This window comes from Pimephales promelas, chromosome 6, assembly GCF_988280905.1.
Source record: "Pimephales promelas chromosome 6, fPimPro1.hap1.1, whole genome shotgun sequence".
NCBI lineage: Eukaryota > Metazoa > Chordata > Actinopteri > Cypriniformes > Leuciscidae > Pimephales > Pimephales promelas.
In genome coordinates this window covers 37,554,583-37,577,130 of record NC_142774.1, presented here as the reverse complement: position 1 = coordinate 37,577,130, position 22,548 = coordinate 37,554,583, and the positions used below count along the sequence as shown (strand labels likewise).

General features: G+C 35.3%; 3 protein-coding genes across 4 annotated transcripts in view; all 3 read left to right on the top strand.

The window, feature by feature from the left end:
- The first annotated feature begins 4,289 nt into the window (after nucleotides 1–4,289).
- LOC120460508 (putative methyltransferase DDB_G0268948) lies at nucleotides 4,290–6,839 on the top strand. Its single transcript, XM_039648316.2, has 6 exons — nucleotides 4,290–4,653; nucleotides 5,402–5,562; nucleotides 5,753–5,966; nucleotides 6,123–6,226; nucleotides 6,351–6,488; nucleotides 6,654–6,839. Exons 1-6 carry the CDS (start codon nucleotides 4,543–4,545, stop codon nucleotides 6,748–6,750), a joined length of 825 nt encoding a protein of 274 aa, XP_039504250.2. The 5' UTR covers nucleotides 4,290–4,542; the 3' UTR covers nucleotides 6,751–6,839.
- A 118-nt stretch (nucleotides 6,840–6,957) lies between these two features.
- ube2f (ubiquitin-conjugating enzyme E2F (putative)) lies at nucleotides 6,958–16,404 on the top strand. Its single transcript, XM_039648317.2, has 10 exons — nucleotides 6,958–7,182; nucleotides 8,724–8,873; nucleotides 10,173–10,202; nucleotides 11,080–11,145; nucleotides 11,522–11,589; nucleotides 12,974–13,044; nucleotides 13,150–13,207; nucleotides 14,295–14,327; nucleotides 14,986–15,048; nucleotides 15,184–16,404. Exons 2-10 carry the CDS (start codon nucleotides 8,756–8,758, stop codon nucleotides 15,232–15,234), a joined length of 558 nt encoding a protein of 185 aa, XP_039504251.1. The 5' UTR covers nucleotides 6,958–7,182; nucleotides 8,724–8,755; the 3' UTR covers nucleotides 15,235–16,404.
- A 1,786-nt stretch (nucleotides 16,405–18,190) lies between these two features.
- Nucleotides 18,191–22,548, top strand: part of erbb4a (erb-b2 receptor tyrosine kinase 4a) — a 170,568-nt gene continuing 166,210 nt past the window's right edge. For both annotated transcript variants that reach the window (XM_039648382.2, XM_089132536.1), the window contains exon 1: nucleotides 18,191–18,529. In XM_039648382.2, coding sequence (XP_039504316.2) covers nucleotides 18,430–18,529 — 100 coding nt within the window. In that variant the 5' untranslated portion in view covers nucleotides 18,191–18,429. The remainder of the gene's footprint in view (nucleotides 18,530–22,548) is intronic.

The window sequence follows — 22,548 nt, the reverse complement described above, 5'->3', positions numbered from 1 at the left end:
CGCCTGGCTATGTCTGGCAGGTTTGTGTATTCACCGCCATTCTCCGTATCAGCGAATCAGACAATTCGAGTGACAAAACTTTAGTCAACTTTTGACAAAAGTAGAAGATGGATTTAAAGAGACCGGCTTGTAGTTCATTCCAAACCCCAACGCAAACTCCACGTAAGACAAAGAAAATAAACTTTTGTCTAGTGCCAAGCGTCAGAATAAGACGAGAGTCAACATCGGGAAGCTTTCAACAAATGGAGAGATCTCCGGTCTGCTCTAAGGCTCAAACGGGATCCTATACAAAGTTTTATTGTTCATGAACGTGTTTTTATAATAATACAATCATAAGTGGATACAGTAAACACATAAAACAGTTCAACATGAAGATAGATGGAAACAAAAAAGTTTTCTACTACCCCCGTTTTCCCCATAAGTGTGTCATTTACTCAAATGCCTTTCCTTTCATATATTTAAAATGACTTACAGATTAATACCTTTATTACCTCTGATGACATTATGACTGTAACAAAATATTTGCGCGGCTGATGCTCCTTTGGTTATGAACACCGTGTGCATGTGGTCCATGAGGGTGCACACCTCTGGATGCAGTTTCGCTTGTCGCCAGAGGGGGCATAGTTCTGCAAAAACTCAAAGACTTTCGCAATGCACCTTTAAAAACATAAAAAAAAACAATTTCAACTCTAAAGACGCTTTTGTGCAGTGGAACGGTTCTCCATGAAACTATAAATGCCAATGAAGAACCTTTATTTTTAGGAGTGAAGCACTTAGTTCAAATGTCTAACCCTGAGCATCTAAGCATGTTCATTAGAAAGACATTTCCTCTTCTTGCACTATTGACTTTTTAGAGCGTGCATGTACAGATATGAATGTTCCGGTAGCAATAACCAGAGGAACATCAGGATATTGGCCATTAGTTTTGATGTTAATGTATTCATAAAACTGGCCTTCGAGAAAGTTATTTGGAAAATAGCTCTTCATGCGGAAGTCATTTGTAATAAAAGTTATTGTTCCAATGATGACGTTGATCTTTCTCCAAGAGTGGCATCGTTTAAGAACACATAATGACCTTTTCATTGTACAGGCAAAGTTTACGAGTGAAATTGCTGTTTTGTGCTGGTAAACTTGTCGTCTAACCTCTTTTGTCTTTCAGTGTGAAAGAATCTGGCATCTTTACACAAGGTCTGATGACTCTAAAACATTCATGACACATCATTGATGACACATGCAATGCAAAAGCACGCTTTGTTATTTGGAGGCCTATTAGTCTTTGAGTAAACGGGTTATTAAATAAAGTGTGTGAGTGTGTTTGTAACGTCACACCGCTAGCTTACAGACACAAGCCTACGCATGTAACGCAAAAGCTTCTACAAAAGCAGCCCATTCCTGCGTGTTTTCTCTTGCAGACAACCTTAATGGACAAGTTTTTCAAATCTAGTTATAATGTTTATGCCTACAGTAGCTATATGAAGGTTTAATGGGCGATAACTCTATCTATCTATTTAGCTAATATCACAGAATAATGTTCATAATGTATCTTTTTGTCAGTGTTTATTGTGCCGAGTCAAGATTTTTTTAATAATTCAGAAACTGAGAAGTGCATGGAAGCTTGTTTTGCCACAGAATAAAACAAAAAAGTAATTTTGACTTTATATCTCGTAATTATGACTTTTTTCCTTGCAATTTCAAGTTTAGATAACAACTTGGAATATATATGCGAGTTATCAATTCTGATTCGCCAGATATAAACGGAATATTCTGAGGAAAAAAAAAGAATTGTGAGATAAAATGTAGCAATTGTGAATAAAAATTTATATCTTACTTCTCCCAATTGTGAGTTTAGCTCAAATCATTTTTTCTGTGGTTTATTCTTAACAAAATGTGCTAATAAAGAGGGTGATATTACCTTCATAAACTTGCAATTGGGCAAAAAATTGTGAGATAAAAAGTTGCAATTACCTTTTTTTCCTTCTGTGGTGGAAACAAGCTTCCATAGAAGTGACATGTTCAGAACTAAACAATACAAAAAATGTCAATCTTTTGGGGTAAATAAATAGTAAAATATGAACAAATATTTAAATCACTATAAATCAGAACACAAAATGTACAGACACATTTACCATTGTGCTATAAAGTCATTTCAACAGAAATCCTGGCAATCAGGAATTTCGCTGAAAGCAAAGGTTTCCCGAAGTTTGCTGACCTATGGAAGCTTGTTTTCAATAAAAATGAAAAAAGGTAATTGTGGCTTTTTTTCTCTCACATTTCTGACTTTACTTCTCGCAATTGTGACTTTAGGCCTGTCTTTCAAATGTGAGGCCTATAAAATCGATTTAAAGTAGCTGATGTTTCTGGTTAAAAAATAAAGTGCATCCTCTTTTTGCATATGCTCTCTCTCTCTCTCTCTCTCTCTCTCTCTGTTTGTGTGTTTCTCTCTGACAGGTGTGGCAGTGGATGCAAATACTGATGTGATCAGCAGTGATTGATTTTATCTGCAGGGCTGAGCAGTGCTGAGGTACACAGGTCCAGGCCTCTCTGCCCTGACACCTATAAACCCATCCAAACACAGGCTGGTCTGATTGATTCGTGTATGGACCAGACGTGTGACCAATGAATAATTAAAACCCTTAAACCCGTGCGGCTTTGGGAATTGGCTGCCCGATGACCAGCTTCCTGACTTATTGACGGTCTCGCAGCTGTCACGTCAAGATTTGACAGCCAAACACAAGTCTTCAGAGGCTTAGTAAGTAGGCGGGGCTGATAATATTATTCAGCCAATCAGCATGCGTGAAATTTAATCTAGTGCAACCATTGTTGCCCAGGGCAGATTGTTTGTGACATGCTAATTTGATGAGGTTTTTGTTTTCTCCCACTCTTTCAAAAGATATTCATCATTACACAAATTATGTGTAATAATTGGTCACAACACTCAATTTTGATAACCGACGCAGAATTGAAACTAAAATAGAGTATTTGTTTATTTATGGTAATAACTTTTTTGATTCAAAATAACTTGCGATGACAGTCTCTGTGTGTTAGAATTACAGATGTTTAGAATTACAGATGTACAGAATTACAGTTTAGATGAGTGCAGTGCACTAGTGGCACTTGCTGAACATGTTCTGCTGTGTGATAGCGCCCCCTGCTGCTCACTGCATCTTCGTGAGAAGAGGCGCATTGTGTTGGAGAGACTAGGGCTCTTTTTTTAATGTCAGGTTATTTACATACAATTACAAACTTAATAAAAATAAGTACAACAAAAATATTATAAAATAACTTCATTCATTTAACATTTATGGGTCAGTTGTCACAAGGAAACCTGCAATTTATTGACATTGTTTTGATAATAGCCTACCTTTGTGTATTGTTGAAAATGAATATACGCAATATTACTATTATATCTTAAGTTAAAAAGCCTGCATTTTGTGATAAGGGCAGAATTCAGAAAATAATGTACTATTTTTTTTTTATATTTTTTTTTGAAGTAGGTATTTTGAAATTAATGTGAAACTTGCCTACTTTACAGTGTGACAAGCTGTCTTCCGTAGCCTACGTGTTACATTTGTTATGATAGACTACTAATAATTATTAAAAAATACATAATAGAGACATATAGCGTACAAAACCACTGTGTATTGTAACATATCTAACATTTTCAATGTTTTACTGTACAGTACATGCTGTATTGTACATTCAACGAAAGAAATGAACGAATTGACTCGAGAAAAGATTCGTTCAATTTGATGAACGAGTTAGAACAGGAGAGTCACGAACGCGCATCACAGAACAGAGCACGGAAAACATTTTAGCTTATAAAACTTAAACTTTTTTCTTTCTTTTTTTTAAATGAGCGATCGCTTGATAAGACCCTTATTCGTCGTCTGGAATCGTTTAAATCGTTAATCCTAGTTTGAGCAGTTTGCACTGAAACTGTCTTTTGGACCTTGAACCGTTTGGGTCCCACTGAAGTGCATTATAGAGAAAAATCCTGTAAAATGATGTAGCCTAGGTTGCAGGTATGAATAGATATAAGCTTATAGCCTATATAAATTATTATTAATACAGCCTAGCCTAGAAAGATCACAAAGGGCTCCGTTTATAAACACCTCCCAATCTCACTCAGTTACAATCAATGAAACTGACAGCAATCTCTTCGAGTGGTCAGTGAATACTAATTTAAACAACTCTGACTGGACACTGCGGTCTAGATATCAACAGTGCTGTCTGTGATTGGCTAAATTTCTCAATGCTACAAAAACTCATTGTAAATCGAAACCCTTGATACAGTCCAGAGCACAAACACACAGATACGCACTGGATAGGCAAAGGTTTCGTCGATATGCTATCATTAGCCTGTACGAAGAAAACTGATCCTATATCAGCGGTTATTGTCACTTTTATCTGTAAAAGCAAACCGAAGCAGCAGCAGTCAGGTGTTTTTGCCCTGCCCCACTCCGCCTATGCTTGTTTTAATGAATAACCCAATCAGGTTGTGTCTGTTGGAATGACTAACAGCGGCTCTAGAAACGGGGAAATATGGCTCAGAGACATTTTGAGGGAAAAGCACATGCTGAATCTTACCAGCGTTACCGAGTGTCTCCTCCTCAGGAACTCATAGACGAAGTGCTGAACTTCCTTCGAAAAAGAGTATGTCAGTATGTGAGATGGGTGTGTTTGGAAAAAGCTTAGGCTATCATAATGACTCAGCACGTTATGTATCTGAAGTTGTATTTGCCTTTATTGAGTCTAAACTATGAAAAGAGTCAAAGACACGTAAAAGCAAAGTGTAGGCTATATCAAGTTATTGCTTTGTTAAAACTTTTGCAAACATTCTTAGTCTTTTAAAATATTGTCAGTATTCATTTTCCTTTCCTATGGATTTTGCATTGAATAAATATTAAAGAATTAATAAATAATCTAATAGCCTATGTCATCATTTGTAAATCCTCATGTTTGAAACCTGAACGCTTTAAAAAAAAATGTTTTAACGCAAAATAGCAGATTTCAGGTGTGTTATTCACCTTATTCCCAACATAAGAGTAGGTGTGGCCATTGTAACTTCATGTCTCATCCGCTTCCATTTATTTTAGCTGTACAACAACTTTCCGTTATGTTTCTTGAAATTACAAACTTAATATCATAATTACTTTAGCATTTACAGCATTTTGTTATTTAATGTAGGCCTAATAGCGTCAAATGAAGCCCATTGTCACTCAATCAAATAAAATAGCTTACTTCCACGTTGGTACATAAGAACGTGAAAATGATATGAGTTTGGAACAAACATTTTTACTTAAACTATACTTTTAAGACTTTAAATTTGAATGATAGATGCATTGAAGTCAGCTCTTGAAAACACACCAGCATAGCTAAAGCTTTCTTTTGACCTGAACAGAGACAGGAGCCGCTTGATCTGGCAGTGGATGTGGGCTGTGGGTCAGGACAGGGAACTGAACATCTGGCTCCTCACTTTATGACTGTGGTCGGGACAGACATCAGTTCAGCTCAACTGGAGATAGCCTCTGCTAAAGATCACGCAGCAAATTTGTGTTACAGGTACAAAACAACTATAAACACCTGCAAGAAAATATAGTGTGTGTTTCTAAATTTTTTATATACATTTATGAAATTTTATAACATTTCTAGATATTTTACAATTATGTTTTTATCCACTTTTTAAACATTCCTTCCCTATGTTTCCCACTGTTTGCACACTATGTATCTGTGTATCCTGCTCCATTACTAGACAGAGTCCTGCAGAGGAGTTGCCCTTTGAGGACGACATTGCCGACTTGGTTATATCCATGTCAGCCGCTCACTGGTTTGACCATCCGCTCTTCCTGCGGGAGGCAGACAGGATTCTGAGGCCAGGAGGCTGTCTCGCGCTGCTCAGCTACACCATGGATTTTGAGCTGGAATATGGAGAAAGTACCTTGAAACTCAATCAAATCTGCCAAGAGGTTAAATAAACCATAAACAAAATGTTTCATGGGTTGTTGTTCAGGAAACCTATATTATAAATGTTTGATATGAGGCAGCCTATGATGCCGCATTTTAATTGATTGGCTTTCTAGCACTAGAGCTCTTCAGTGTTAAATCTATTTTTCAATTTACAGTTCTATGCAGCCCTGCACCCTTTTCGTAAAGCTTATATAGGATCCTGTTCCCTCCAAGTGTACAAGAAGATATATGACCTTGTTTCATACAATGACAAAGAGTGGTAAGTGTGCTTTTTATTACATAGCAGCTTCGTAAGGATCATGCCAATAAAATAGACACATACAAACTTTAAAGACTTTAAATATATCAGATTCACACATAAATGCCTGTATTTGTTTGCACAGGCATGAATGTCTGAAGGCTCGGATGATGATGCCACTGTCAAGGTTCATTGGCTTGGTTGAATCTTTCGCTACATATCAAGGATACCTGGAAAAGGATCCTGTTGAGGCCAAGAGACTGTCTCAGACAATCACAGACAGGTAACAGACAGCCTCGGCTCATAAGGAACATCGTACCGGATGCTCTGAAAGAAGCAATAGCCATTCAGTGTTTAATTAATGAATCCAATTATTTCTGAAATGTATAATATTTATTAAACTATATCATTAATAAAATGTTAATAGTTGTCATTATTTTATTTTCAGGTTGTTGGAAGCAATGGGGGCCAGGTCGACTGACACTGAAGTAACAGTGGTAGTGAAATACTTCTATTTATTAGCCTCTAAACCTCAGAAATCCTAAAATGAGTCCTCTGTTTCAATTGTTTCTCAATGCTTTAAAGAACATTAAAGCGTTTGTGTTGAACAATAAACACTTAACTACTGGATTTATTATATCGCGTGTTTAATGTTTCTATCTAAAGTTCTCTGACTCAAAATCTCATTTGGCTTTTCAGGAAAAGGGTGGACAGTTTATTTGTGGCGTTTGATTCCACACGGACTTTTTTTTTAAATGAACGAAACAACTTCCGGCTTCTAAACCGCTCGGGCAGCGGAAATCATTAAACTCAACGGAAGGAACTAATCCGTGAAGTATTCAACTCAATTCTATTTCTTTTAACGACTTTCAACGTGATTTACATAAAAGTTGTTTGGGGGGAAACGGCGTGAAATTCATTTGGAATATCCTGATTATGGTGTAAACGGGACAGTTCGGTGACTCTGACAGCGGCAGGTAAGTGTAATATCGATTGCAGCCGAGTTATTGACATTTTTTTTTGTTGCATTATGAATGTGAAGATATTTTACTCCCTACGTTTCTGGATATTACCAGATAGTCATCTCAAATCCAGGATAAACAATGCACTGTGTGATGGGGGTTAAAGTGTAGATGCGAATGAACATCATGTTAGCACAATAACGGCTCAAACCGAACCGGTACATGATTATTACCAAAGTTTATTTTGTTTAATTTCATAACATCTGCATCTGATACGCTTATTGTAGTCTCTACAATATACATGTTTTATGAGGTTTAATATTGCTTTATTATTTTAGGTATAGTATAAAGGTAACGTTACCAGACTAATGGTAACAGATGGTAATACCATGGTACTTTGATTTATTCATTAGCACTGTCAGAATACCCTATTCATGTACCAGGGTATTTACGTGATATTACCACAGTGCTTGTTTATAAAACATGGTATTGCTGATTTGTGGATTTTCTAGTAACGTTACATGTCAGTTGCATGATATTACCATGAAACCATGTCACCCAAAACATGGTACTTGATTCTTTCACACCAGAGTGTGTCCCTTTGTGTTTAATTTGTTTTATACATGTAATACAATATCTGTAGCACATTATGTAGTAAAATACTTGGCTAGTCTGTTGTTTTTCTCACAGTATGTTTTTTGTTGTTTAAAAATAGTAATGCTATATGATAGCCAGTATAATGTCAATACAAAACACATCTGTGATATCATATACTACTACATATGAACTCCAGTAAGTTCGGCAGTTGCTATAAAAACAATCTGTCCTAAAACAGTCAGAATCAGAAAGAGCTTTTTTTGCCAGGTATATTTTGCAACTACAAGGAATTTGTTTTGGTGACAGAAGCATCCACATCACAAACAGAATGACAGTGACAAGACAAACAATAAAGGACACACATATTATAGTAAATAGCAAATAACAATATATTGAAAAATACACAATACTAAATAGACAATAGCATGTCCAGTACAATATAAGTACAGTAAGTATGTCCAAATGTAAATAAGAAGTAGCCTATGGTGTGTTAAATAAATAAATGTATAAAACAGTGTTGTTTTGCACATGTTTATTGCCAAGTGGGGGACATTAATTGTTCATGAGATGATTGCCTGGGGACAAAAAAGTGTCCTTAGCCTGACCGTTCTGGTCTTCACTTCAGTGCTCTGTAGTGCTCGACCGGACGGCAACAGTTAGCAAGGAAGTGATGGCATGTGGTTTACATTTGTACACTTATGCTAATTATAATAATAGTAATAATACTGTATAGAGTAGCTCCTTGTTTCAGAATACAAAAAAAAACATGAATAAATTATGATTGATGCACTGCAGCACACTGTTGTTATTATTTTAAAATGTGTTATATTGTATCTACAATGAATTCTTGCTTTATACAAATAATTTGTGTTAATTTCAGTTAACGTTTATGTCAAGCGACATGTTTAGGTAAATAAAATAGCGTTGACCATCATCGTGTGTATTTGTGTTGGTCACAGGTGTGTGAGCGTGTGTATGTTGGTGTGCTGGTATGCTGACGTTAGCCAGTAAGCTGAAGAGGGAGGAAGGCATGAGGGCCGGTCGAACCTCTGCAGGCTCTAATGATGCCTCTCATAGAGTGTCCATCAGAGATCGACTGCTCATCAAAGGTACGAACCACTGACCAAACACTCCTTCTGCCGGCGGGCTTCGTGACACAAGAGCCTAGTGGTTCACAACCCAAATTTAGGTCTGGTCTGATAAGGTCACACACATATTAGGCAGTTACACATGAACAGGTCATACTAGTACATGAACACTGACTGAACAGGTCGAAACCCCCCAAAAAATAACACAAGGTAAAAGAAACCAGATTACATCGAATGAATTGGCATTTTGTTACACATTTGTACAGACAACAAAGTGTTTTGTGCATTGAATTATTGGTTTAAAAAAAAAAAGAAATATATAATTTTTAAACCAATAATGCAATGCTTTTTCTTTCATATATATATGAAGAGTTCAGATTCAAAAGCCTCTAAATGCCATTTGAAATTTTCTTCTTTAATGATGATTTTTATCAAACTTGTATATTTAAGTTCAGTAATTTCACTTAAATAACAATTAATTGGTAATTATCATTGCCATTTAAGTGAAATCACTGAACTTAAATATACAAGTTTGATAAAAATTATCATTAAAGAAGAAAATTTCAAATGGCATTTAGAGGCTTTTGCATCTGAACTCTTCATATATATATATATATATATATATATATATATATATATATATATATGTATATGTATGTATATGTATATATGTTTAAGAATCATTTTGACACTTTTTGGTCTAGTATCTATCTGACTGTCTACATTTGAATCTCTAAGATTTTGTTGTTGTTGTCTCTGAAAATAAATGTATTCTATTTATCATGATTCAACACACATTATAATTGGATTATGAACAACACTCTGCCAAACTTTTTGAAAGAGAAGAGCAGGTCTGAATCCAGAGAGCATGTTGAGTCGAGTTGTGTTGTAGTGACAGTAAGGTGATGTGATGCAGGCCAGATCAGGAAAGCAGTAAACTCTATTTATATCAGACTGAGAGGAGGAGTCCGTATGCCATTACCAGCAGCTTAAAAAAGCAGTTCCCGATCCGCCGGCAAACACTCAAGCTATTTTTTGAATCAGTGAGGCCATGAGATCCGCCCCAAACTGTACATTTAGAGATGGTATAGTGAGAATGAATTTGCCCATATAGCTGGTGGCCATATATGCTTTTTCTTTCATACATGTGTCTTGTATCAGTGCTTCATAAACAAACAACTAATTCAGGGAAGGATTCCTGTAACAAAGGAAATTTTAAAACTGTATATCGTTCTAAAACATCTGTTTATGTACTGGTTAGTAAAATCTGGTTTCATAAGTTCCATCAGTTTTAACCTCTGCTTTGATTTGTGTTTACAGAGGTTGCAGAACTTGAGACCAACCTTCCAAGTGAGTGTGTCTTATCCAGGACATTTTGTGCAGTATTTTGATACCATATCAGTTATTGCTATATATAATTCTAGATGTACAAACAATTTTTATATATATATCCAAAATAAAAGTCTGTGTTTGCATATTAGATGTGGGTGCACTGTGTATACATATTTTATATATATAAACACACACACATGCTTGTATATATTTAAGAAATATTTTCATGTATATACTGCATATAGATGTATATATAATTTATATTAAATATAAATATTATTTATAATAATAATATTTTTTCTTAAATATACTGTGCATGCGTGTGTGTGTTTATATATACAAAATAATTATACAAAGTGCACTCACATATATTATGTAAACACAAACTTTTTATATATATATATATATATATATATATATATTGTTTGTTTTTACATTTAGAATTATACATCTCTTTATTTTATTTTTAGATTGTTGCTGTTCTTTTCTTGTCATATAATCTTGAAAAGTATGAATAACTATTAAATATAATCTTTAAATAAATATAAATATTCACACCTATACATTATAATGTTGTTATGCTCTGTAGCATTTAAAATGATTGCTTTTCATTTTTTTGTGATTATTTTAATTTCTTTTGTCAAAATTATAGAGTCTAAATAGCATCCGTTTATTAGTTATTGGCCATAACATGATTTTTCTCTGATTTATTGTATGATTTCGGTGCATCCCTAATGCTGCTTCTTTCATACATTGTAGGAAACATTTTAAAATTATACAAAACAAAACTTTTTTTTTTTTTCATGATACAAATCTGTCAGTTGTAATGCAGATGTTAATTTATATCTATTTGTGTGATTATGAACTATTATTTGAAATCTTGTTCTTTCTGCAGATACCTGTAAAGTTACATTTCCTGATGAAAACAAACTCCATCACTTCCAGTTGGCCATTTCTCCAGGTAATACTGACCTCTTTTAAAAAGGTTAAATTGTTAATATCCATTAAATGCAAACGCTGTTGAACAGTGTAAAAGAGTTCAGTTGACCTATCCATACCCAATATTAAGGCATTTTCTCACAGATCACAAGTATTTCAAATAAAACATTTATAATCTATTGTCTGTTGTTTCATGGGTTGTTTCAATACAGAAGAGCAAACAAAAAAACAAATATCATTTGCTAATTTTCAGATACGATTCACATTGTTTTTTTGTCACTCTTGGTGTGAATAGGCCTTTGCTCATCTGTTTTTTTATACATTGCTAGTATCTGTCAACTGTTTTGTATTGTGCTAGTGAAAATATAACCTTCCATTTCCACAAAACATCTCTTCAGATGAAGGCTATTACCTTGGTGGAAAGTTTCAGTTTGAGATTGAAGTTCTTGAAGCCTATAATATGGTGGTAAGTGCCTGTAACCTATCATGAAGTATTGAGGTAATGCCACACTTACTCACTTGCACTGCAATGATGATTTTAGTAGTCCATTTGTAAGCGGGGCCGTTAAATAGATGTTTGCGGGCATTGCCGATGTTTTGCAGTGTCTGAATTCAATAAAATAGCAGCCTGAGTGTAAACACACATGTATAACACAACCCATCCTTGACCTCAGAGCACCTGAAATCAGTAAAAACTGTGCAGAGATCCAAACATGGACCTACAATCATGAAATATTAAGGAGGCGAAAGGCAATAAGCGGTAACACTTTACTTGAAGGGGTGTTCATAACCATGACATGACATATGTATTGAATATGAACTAGGGTTTATGCATGTTTGTGACAACTGTCATTCATAAGTGTCATTCGCTCAGTTATGACATTTGTAATGCAAATATGACATTGTTTGAGATGTCTGTCATGACAACTTGACAAACCAATACATCATAACCTGTCGGTGTCTTTGTTGGACAACTTGACGTTACTAAGACAACACAACCTGTCATAAACATGACATAGCAGATTAATGATCAAACTTAAGAAACCACCTAGCTTTATTTGTTAACATTACATTAAACTGTCAGGTGGTTGGTTTTGACGTTGGCTGTCATGAGGCCTTTATAACAAATTAATGACAAATTAATTAGTACCACTGTAGATGAGGTCACAAACTCATGACAGCCAATGTTAAAGCCAACCACATGGCAGTTTAATGTAATGTTAACCCATAGAGCGAAGTCCTTTCTTAAGTTTGATAATTAATCTGCTATGTCGTGTTTATGACATATTTATGACAGGTTATATTGTCTTGGATAACAAAGACATCTCAAACAATGTCATATTTGCATTAAAAATTTCATAATTGAGCGAATGACACTTAATGACAGTTGTCTTAAACATGCATAAAACCTCCTTCATATTCATGACGTGTCATGTCATGATTATGAAGGTGTCATGTCAGTCTTATGTACACCCCTTCAAGTAAAGCGTTACCCATTAAGAGCAAACCTCCATTATTGCATAAAAACCTTGCTGCATTATAATGACTAGAAGACATTTATAGTAATTCATATTAAAGGATCATACAATGCTTTTTTAAAAGTTCTTTATTTTGTGTACTGGGTGTAAAAGAATAGGTTAATATGCTTTAATGTTCAAATACACACTGTTTTTCACATACTGTACATTATTGCTGCATCTGTATTTTCAGTCTGGATTATGTCAATTTTGAAAAGGTAGAATCGATTGCATATAGACTTGTTTACAATGATCTCTGTTAGACAGAATCAAATTCAGACATGCACCCAAGGTAGGGCTGTAATATTACAAACCATGTTCTGCTTTCCACAGCCTCCGAAAGTCAAGTGCATGACTAGAATATGGCACCCAAACATTGCAGAAACCGGAGAGATCTGCCTGAGGTATTTCTCTATGTCTGTTATGTATTCATGTCTTAATGTGTCAGACTCCACATTGGTTTGATTATTTTGATGTTCTTTAACTGATGTTGTATTCATGTATTCAAGTTTATTGCGAGAGCATTCAATTGATGGTACTGGATGGGCACCCACCCGTACACTAAAGGTAATTTCTGTTTTTGTAATGCATCTTGGGAAATTCATTAAAGTGTTTACCAAGTGGAACTGTATTGAAATGCTTCATTTTCTTTCTTTCTTCTGATATTTTCATAGTTTACAGATTTTAAATGCCATTGTATACATTTGCATCTTAAGCATTGTTTTTTTTTCTTCAGAAAATGTGGTAACACTTTACATGAAGGGGTGTGTATAAAACTGACATGACACCTTCATAGCCATGACATGAGATATGTCTTAAATATGAAGTAGATTTATGCATGTTTATGACAGTGTCTTTCGCTCAATAATGACATTTTGAATGCAAATATGACATAATATTTGACATAAACCAATCATAACCTGTCAGTGTCTTTGTCATGACAACTTGACATTAATGAAGTTAAACTGTCATGTGGTTGGCTTTGACATTGGCTGTCATGAGGCATTATAACTGTGTCATGAATATTTTTCGTGACCTCAACTATAGTGGTACTAACTGAATTTGTCATTAAAGAGTTATAATGGCTTCATGACAGCCAATTTCAAAACCAAGCACCTGACAGTTTAATGTAATGTTAACCAATAAAGCTAGGTGGTTTCTCAAGTTTGATAATTAATCTGCTATGTCATGTTTATGACAGGTTGTGTTGTCTTAGTAATGTCAACTTGTCATGACAAAGACACTGACAGGTTATGATGTATTGGTTTATGGCAAGGTGTCATAACAAAGACATCTCAAACAATGTCATATTTGCATTAAAAATGTAATAATTGAGTGAATGACACTTAATGACTGTTGTCACAAACATGCATAAAAATGTATATATTCATATTTATAACATATGTCATGTCATGATTATGAAGGTGTCATGTTAGTCTTATGCACACCCCTTCAAGTAAAGTGTTACTGAAAATGCTTATCCCCCTGATAAATAATGTAAATATTAAACTAAGACTGTATATTTAAATACCTAATATTAGTTGGTTTATTTATTACAAAGAAAGTGATGTTTGTGTTTTTGCCGAAGTCAGAATGGCAAGTTTCTGTGTTGGCTAATCTGCATTATTTTTCCCACCCATGTTTATGTCTTCAGGATGTAGTGTGGGGACTGAATTCACTCTTTACTGTAAGTACACATGCAATCTTCAACAAAGATCTTTGATAATCAGTTTTTAATAGGGCTGTCAAATGATTAATCGCATCCAAAATAAAAGTTTGTGTTTACATAATATATGTGGGTGCACTGTGTATAATTATTTTGTATATGTGAAGAGTTCAGATGCAAAAGCCTCTAAATGCCATTTGAAATTTTCTTCTTTAATTATGATTTTTATCAAACTTGTATATTTAAGTTCAGTAATTTCACTTAAATGGCAATGATAATTACCTATTAATTGTTATTTAAGTGAAATTACTGAACTTAAATATACAAGTTTGATAAAAATCATCATTAAAGAAGAAAATTTCAAATGACATTTAGAGGCTTTTGCATCTGAACTCTTCATATATTAATACACACACATATTTAATAAAAAATGTGATTTATATATAAAATATTTACATATAATATAAATTATATATAAATATATATACAGTTTATACATTAAAATATTTATTAAATAAATACAAGCATGTGTGTGTATTTATATATATAAAATAATTATACACAGTGCACCCACATATATTATGTAAACACAAACTTTTATTTTGGATGCGATTAATCGTTTGACAGCCCTAGTTTTTAATTTTGACTTTGAAAACCAATAGTGTGGTTTCTCTCTCAGGATCTTCTTAACTTTGATGACCCACTGAATATAGATGCAGCAGAGCATCATTTACGGGACAAGGTAAAACACCATCACACATAACACGTCTACTGGCACAGTCTTTTGGAAACGTAACGGCTAAAGAAAAAAAATAAATACAGTGATATTTGCATAAGTATCCAAAGCCGTCAATCTCTCTAATGCTTCCTGTTTTAGGAGGATTTCAGGAACAAAGTTCAGGACTTCATCAAAAACTATGCAAGATGATGTCTCTGTTTGCCACGTGAGCCACTCTCACATGCATGTGACTTTGCAGATGTACGTCGATTCAGACTGGCAACAGAGACAAAATCGCAAGCTATTAAAACATACTTGGGGAAAGAAGAAAGTTAAAATGTGTAATGAATGAGTTCCCTGAGCAAGATTTGGGAGGGGGGATATGGGCCTTACTGTCCATTTCTATGGGATTTTTATTTCGAAGCGGACACTCTCGCTGGTTCTTCTCAATCAAGATTGCTTTTACTCCTCCCACACAAAAAAGAAAGTACAAAGATGGTGATCATGAAAATGAGGACGTGTAACCTCTCTGATGTCACCTCCTATGCTAGTGCCTCTGTGTTTTTGCCACATATAACTGAACATGCGTTGTAAGCCAACTTCTGCAGCCTGCTTCTTGAATTTGTTCATAAGTGATGTCATAGAAATCCCAAAGTTCCATTGGTTCGTTGGCTCTGGGGGGAGGAGTCCACCGTTGAGGAAATGCGCGAAAGCATAAAGCACTGATGTCCCGCTGAATACGCCGGTGGATTCGTGTAAAATCACTGCGGTTTTCAGACTACTCCGTATCACCCATGCAAATGACGAGTTATTAAACCGTTTCAGTTCAAATCTGTGAGATGTGTGTGAATCTCACCAATGTCCAGCTCACATTTTACACTTGAAATCAAAGGAGAAATCTATTTAAGATGTGCTGATAAAGCTTTTTTTTTTTTTTTTTTTTTTGATGATGATGATGAATTATGTATGGTTTCCTCGAAATTGCTCGAAATGAGGAAATTGTGCATAATGATCATTAAATGGAAAATATAACTTGTTATTGCTTGTGATTTTGGAGTGAAATATGACCCGGAATGTGCAGGTGAGATTCAGCCTTTGCTCTCGTATGCATTTTTTTGTCAGTGTATACACGTTCAGCTTTACCGATGTGTGCATGTACACAAGAATACCTGTATGCTAGTACTGTGTTTGTGTGAGAGTGTGTGTTTGAGCGAGAGAGAGACTGGGATTTTAACACATGTCTGATTTGGTAGCATGCACTGGGCTACTGAACTGCTCAGCCATAAAGCCTGTTCAATTAGTGAGGATTTACTTTATTTAATTTGATTTTTTTTCTCTTCAGGGGGTGTATATCCATTTGTAAAGTATATTAAAGAGAAATTCTACCACTAAGTAAAGAATTGTAGCAATTTGTGTGTAAACTTCTACAGTTAGCTATCATAAATTGTTCTCTTAAAGGAGTAGTTCACTTTTGCTGATAATTTACTCACCCCCATGTCGTCCAAGATGTCCACGTCTTTCTTTCTTCAGTCGAAAAGAAATGAAGGTTTTTGATGAAAACATTCCAGGATTTTTCTCCATATAATGGACTTCAATGGGAACCAAAAGCTTCAAGGTCCAAATGAGAGTTTCAGTGCAGCTTCAAAGGTCTTTAAACGATTCCAGACGATGAATAAGGGTCTTATCTAGCGAAACAATCACTCATTTAATCAATAAATAAAAAAGTTTAAGTTTTATGAGCACAAATGCACGGCTTGCTCTGTTCTGTGATACGCGTTTGTGACTCTCCTGTTCGAGCTCGTTCATCAAAATGAACAAATCTTTTATCGAGTCATGACGTGAAGGGTCCTAAATAAGATTCATCGTCTGGCGTCGTGCACTGAATCTCTCATTTGGACCTTGAACCGTTTGGTTCCCAATGAAAATCCTGGAATGTTTTCATCAAAACCTTAATTTCTTTTCGACTGAAGAAAGAAAGACGTGGACATCTTGGATGACATGAGTAAATTATCAGCAAAAGTTTTTTTTAAAAGTAAACTACTCCTTTAAGAGCTCTATGCATAGGCTATCACTGGCTTTGCACTAAAATCTAGTGAGCTGCCTACCTAGATAGCATTTTCAGGCATTATATAATGTGAATTTGCCCAAACCTTCTGTCTAGGTACTTGGCACACTAGAGCTATGATTGGAAAATAATATGCCGCTTGTCTGTTAACATTGGTTTTGGCTCAAAACATAGTGAGCTTCTTACCCGGATACATTCTTAGGCATTATATAATGCAAATTTGCCTATGATACCAAAAATAGGCAGCTTACTAAGGCTATGTTTGGAGAGGAATACTGCCTACTTCCTTATTTTGGTCCAATTGTGTGTAAAAATGTTTTAACTCTTTGCAGTCTGATCAAACAGTGAAAGAGTGAACTGAATGGTGTCCGGTTCTGTTGAAGACAATTGTAATCAAATTCTGTAGCAGTCTCTATGTATACTATGCACGATAGGTGTACTATATAGGGTGACTATTTGAAGTAGCTATTGCAATCCAGAATTCACCCTATAACAAAATTAGTATGAGTAGAATTCCGTACAAAACAAAGGTTTGTGGACACAGCCATTTTGTTTGTCTTCATCTTTGCACCAGATGGCGCTATTGTTTAAAAAAAAAATATTTAGGTTGTACATGTGTATTTCTAAAGGATTAGTGAAAGAACTCGTCACTTGGCTACACACATTCAAATTATAATGGCAAAAATAGATTTACCATAACCTTTAAAAGTACTGTAGTGTTAAGAAATAATCGTGTGCTAAAGCACGAATGCCACTAATCTGTATACTATGATATTTTCATGATACTCGATGGAATACCAAGTCGTTCTCATACATGACCAAGAAACGTTATATTACCATGGTATCAAGTCTAAAAAGCATTGAGACATGGAAAATAATACATTAATTTCAAATATTTGATCTTATTGCAGTTACAAGGAACGTGGAATTAAATGTTAATTCCGTTCAAACTACGACTTGGAACACTGTAGTAAGAACCAAAACCCACACGCAAAAACAGATATGTGTTTGGGGGGCGTGCCTCACCTTAATTAATTCACACTTCTGTCCAATCAGTGCTTAAGAGGGCGGGGTTCAAGCGCTCAAGGCGCGCGCCCGAGCGCGCAGACAGTAACTCGGTCCGGAATTCAGCGTGGAGTGCTGACAGTCCAAACGCAGTCACATTTAGACCAGGAATAACTCACTTGTCATTTAAGGAACTGATCCAGTTTTACTTGCAGACTTAAAACAAGGCTGAACTCCAGATCATGCGCTCTATGTGAACAAGCTGCGCAAAGACGCACAGGCTGAAAGACAATTGACAGCTCGCCAACGGGACATTGGAGTGGACATGTGAAGAAATGGATATGCAGCCTCTTCATGTGATCAAAATGCGATCTGAAATCATCATCGTCCTCATCCTCACTGCTGTGATTGTTCCCCTTTGCACCTCGCAGTCAGGTGAGCGTCCAACTCCCGTGCGTAAAAGTGCTTATCCATCCTTCATATCAGTCTTATTGGATAGCTTTGTGTTCTGGTATGGCATTTTATTTAATATATGGGCACGTTTCAGTGCATTCAACATTTTTTTCAATCCGTAAACTCCCAGCGATTGTTTATTCTGACTTGGGCAGCACAAATACTTCAGTGCCAAACTCCAAGTGTCCACATAACACATCCGAGAGCAATTCGTGAAACTGTCGCTGCTTCATTTATATTTGTGATCCTCATCAATCAAAATATGTCAAAGCAGTCGTCAGAGATGTATTGAAAACTGACATCAGAAATCAGAAATCCAAGAAATCACTCTTTGCACCGCGTTTGAGCGCAGTTACGTGCTTGAATACGGATATGTTTCTTTCCGTCTTTTTAAATGATCGTGTTTCTTGGCTGATTCTTGATTTTTGAAGTGTAAACGAGCAGTTAAGTTATTCCATCCTCTCTCCACACGATGGTGGCAGTCAACCGATTAACGGCAGGGCAGCTGAAGCGCGGAGCCGTGCGTTTTTACGCATCTTTTTTCATGATGTGTAATGACTGCGGAAGCGCTCGGAACCTTAAGAATTAACTCATTATACATAGGCCTACATCGATATATCAATTTCCCCCTGAAAGAAATAAGCATTAGAATCGCGAAAGAAACCTCGACATTATTATTAAATAGGCTACATTGTTGTCATTATAGATTTTTTAAATAATTTATCTATTATTTGGATAATTTATAGATTTCCCACAAGTCATTATTTATAAATCTAATAAATTATGAAGTCTGGTGTCAGTTGAATTTATTAATGAATGCGATTTTGTATTCATTTTTTTTTGGGAGCGAATCTACTAACTGCTAGATATAATGCACTAATGGAAATGATGTTAGATGGTACGGGTCCACTGGTTTCTGCTCAAGGTTACTGCACTGCAAAAATTAGGCCATTGCATATTTATAAGTTATAAGTTAATTTAAGTGTTTTTCCAAACAATTTGAGCTATGACTAGCGAATTTTATTTTATTAAAACACTCTGCAATGTGACTTGGTCTCATTTAAAATAAATGTGCATGCAAATTTGTTCAACATCAATTTTGAATTGTTTCGTTGGCCTGGTTTTGTGGTAAATCGTTTTGAAAACGTGTCCTTTAAATGGTTCTCATTATGCACCAGCTCACACCTCTGTCGAGAACCATATGGCACCGTATTTGACCCAGGCTTCCATCTGACATTTAAGTTTGATAGAAAATTACTGCTGGTAGACCTGAGAATATGATCAAATTATTAATCATCTTCAAGCCAAATTAAGTTTGGTTGGAGAGTTCATGCGAGCTTAGGGAGTGAGAATATTTCCTGTTAATTAATGTCGTCACTGCTCTGATGTCTAGATGTGAACTTTCTTCTGAACAGAAAAAAAAGTGTCTTGCTTGGTGGAATATTGTAATATAAAGGCAATGATTGTTTATAGCAGCCTCTAATTGGATAGCATCAGGTTGCAGAATTCAGCAGCGTTTTCATCTGGTCTTTTGATCATATAGGTATCAACATGTTTATATATACTGCTACTCTTAATGTAGGGACACAGTTCACCCAGTTTACTCATATTATATTGTTCAAACCCCATATGACTGGTTGAACACAAAAGGAGATGAGCACTTTATTTCGATAGTCCACTTTAGACAATGCACTAACTATAAGACATTTTACTACGAATATCACTTTATTTTGATGCTCCCCGACAGATATTCTAGTACTGACTATAAGTAACTTTGCAAATACCAACCAACTTATTCTACTGACTCTAATTAACCCTTACCTAACAGCCTACTAATGCTCTACTGAGAGTTAGCTGACATAGTTGTCAGCTAAGCGACAGTACTTTCACTGTAAAAATGAATGTGGTTTATTTAATAAAAAAAAAATTGTGGCAACAGATTACAAGCATCATTAGAATTGAGTAATAATTAATCAAATTAATTCCATTTAAAATGAGTAAAACTTTTTTGTTCAAAGTAAATTTAAGTCACCATTATGGTGATCAATGTTTGTTTTAAAATCACGGTTTTCTCCTTCAATGATTCTGCTTGTTAACATCAGGTGTCTTCAGTGTTGGCAATATACAATATAGAGTTCTTATTTAATCTGTGACGTCTGTCACTTATTCAGATATTTTTGTTTAATTTTTTGGTGTAAACTTTACTCATTTTAAATGGTTAACTTTTAAGGAATAATTTGATTCATTATTACTCAATTCTAATTTGTTAAATGTAATCTTTTGCCACTCTTTTCTTGATTAGATAGCATATTCATTTTTCCTGTGTATATTTGGTATATCTGAAGTGGACTATCGAAATGAAGTGTAAAATGCAGATGTTTGGGATAATAGGCTGAATGCAGCAGGGTTTCAACATACACTAGTACTGTAAAAGTACTGTATAATAATGTCCTTACAACGATAGAAGAAGTTCTGGAGAGTTAACACCACTGTACCATGCAAAAGTTATATATATACACACCGCCCTTCAAAATTTTGGGATTGGTACGATTTTTAAAGTCTCTTCTGCTCACCAATTTACTGCACCAAAAATACAGTATTGTTTATATTTGAGTGTATTTTAGCATCATTACTGCAGTCTTCAGTGTCACATGGCACTTCAGAAATCATTCTAATATGCTGATTTGCTGCTCAAGAAACATTTCTGATTATTATCAATGTTGAAAATAGTTGTGCTGCTTCATATTTGTGTGGAAACCATGATACATTTTTCTCAGGATTCTTTGATGAAAGGTTAAAAAAACAGTATTTATTTGAAACAGAAATCTTTTGAAACATTCTAAATCATTTGATGATCTTTGCTGAATGAAAGTATTCATTTCTTTTTGAACAGTATAATATTTAAAAAAAAAAACAACAACAACTTGTGGCCACCCCTTCAGAAACAAAGTGCTTTTTAATGTTTCTTGCCTCATAGACTTTTAAAGTGTGTTTCTTTGCTTTCATAAAAAACAAGAAGATTCGACTTGAACTGTTTGCTGTATCTTCTTTAGATTATCTGTTTATCTTTTCATCAGTATTTGACTGTGGTGCCGTTTTGGCCCTTGACCCATGTGTGCAAAACGGTGAGAAAACCTCTTTCTCTATTCAATTGAGCTCATGCCGAGCTCAGACTCTCCGCCAAAGCAAATGGTTGACTTCGTTTTCAGCATCCTCTTATTGTCCCCAGCTCTTAAGAGGGAATGACATCTTCAATTTCCCGATTCTCAATACGAAGTAAACCAATAAAGCCTGTTGTAATCCACAGACTCCCCACTTTTTTAAAGAATGGCAGAAAGGCAAAAAAAAAGCTGAGAGGATTTTCTTTTCAGTGGCTGTAGGGTTTGTTTCTCTTCCACTTGTAATTCCTCTCAGAAAACAAATGCCCGCGGGCCTCGCTCTGTAGGACAGGGCTGCCAATACCCTCCTCCTCCTCCTCTTCTCTCTCTCTCTCTCTCTTTCCCTCTCTCTACGAGTCTTTCAGGCTTGCTTTCACCCTCCCTATCCGCTTCCCCATCTTCTGGCTCCGTGCCCCTCACAGTCAGCTGGAATGCTAGTCTTCTCCTCATCCTGTGTGTGATGCAGCCCTGCATTTCTTATTGAGCTTTAGCTTGGTTTATACAGGTGTTTAAGCCCAATAAGCAGGTTCATCATTGTCTTTTTGAGCATCAGGCATTACAAAGACTCTTGGGAATCTCTAAACAGAGATGAAATGTGTCCCATCACGGCCACCTGCGGTGTGATGCCTCGTGCCTAACTGTGATTTTTGCAAAGGAATTACTTTGAAGAATTATAGTTTGCTTTTATTAACATTCTATGCGATGCATGATGACGCTTTGCTTTAATTAGGTCTTGCTGCTCAAGAAACACTTATTATTATTATTAATGTTGAAAACAGTATTTTTCCTAAACACCATTGATTAATTTTCAGGATTCTTTGATTAATAGAAAGTTCAAAAGAA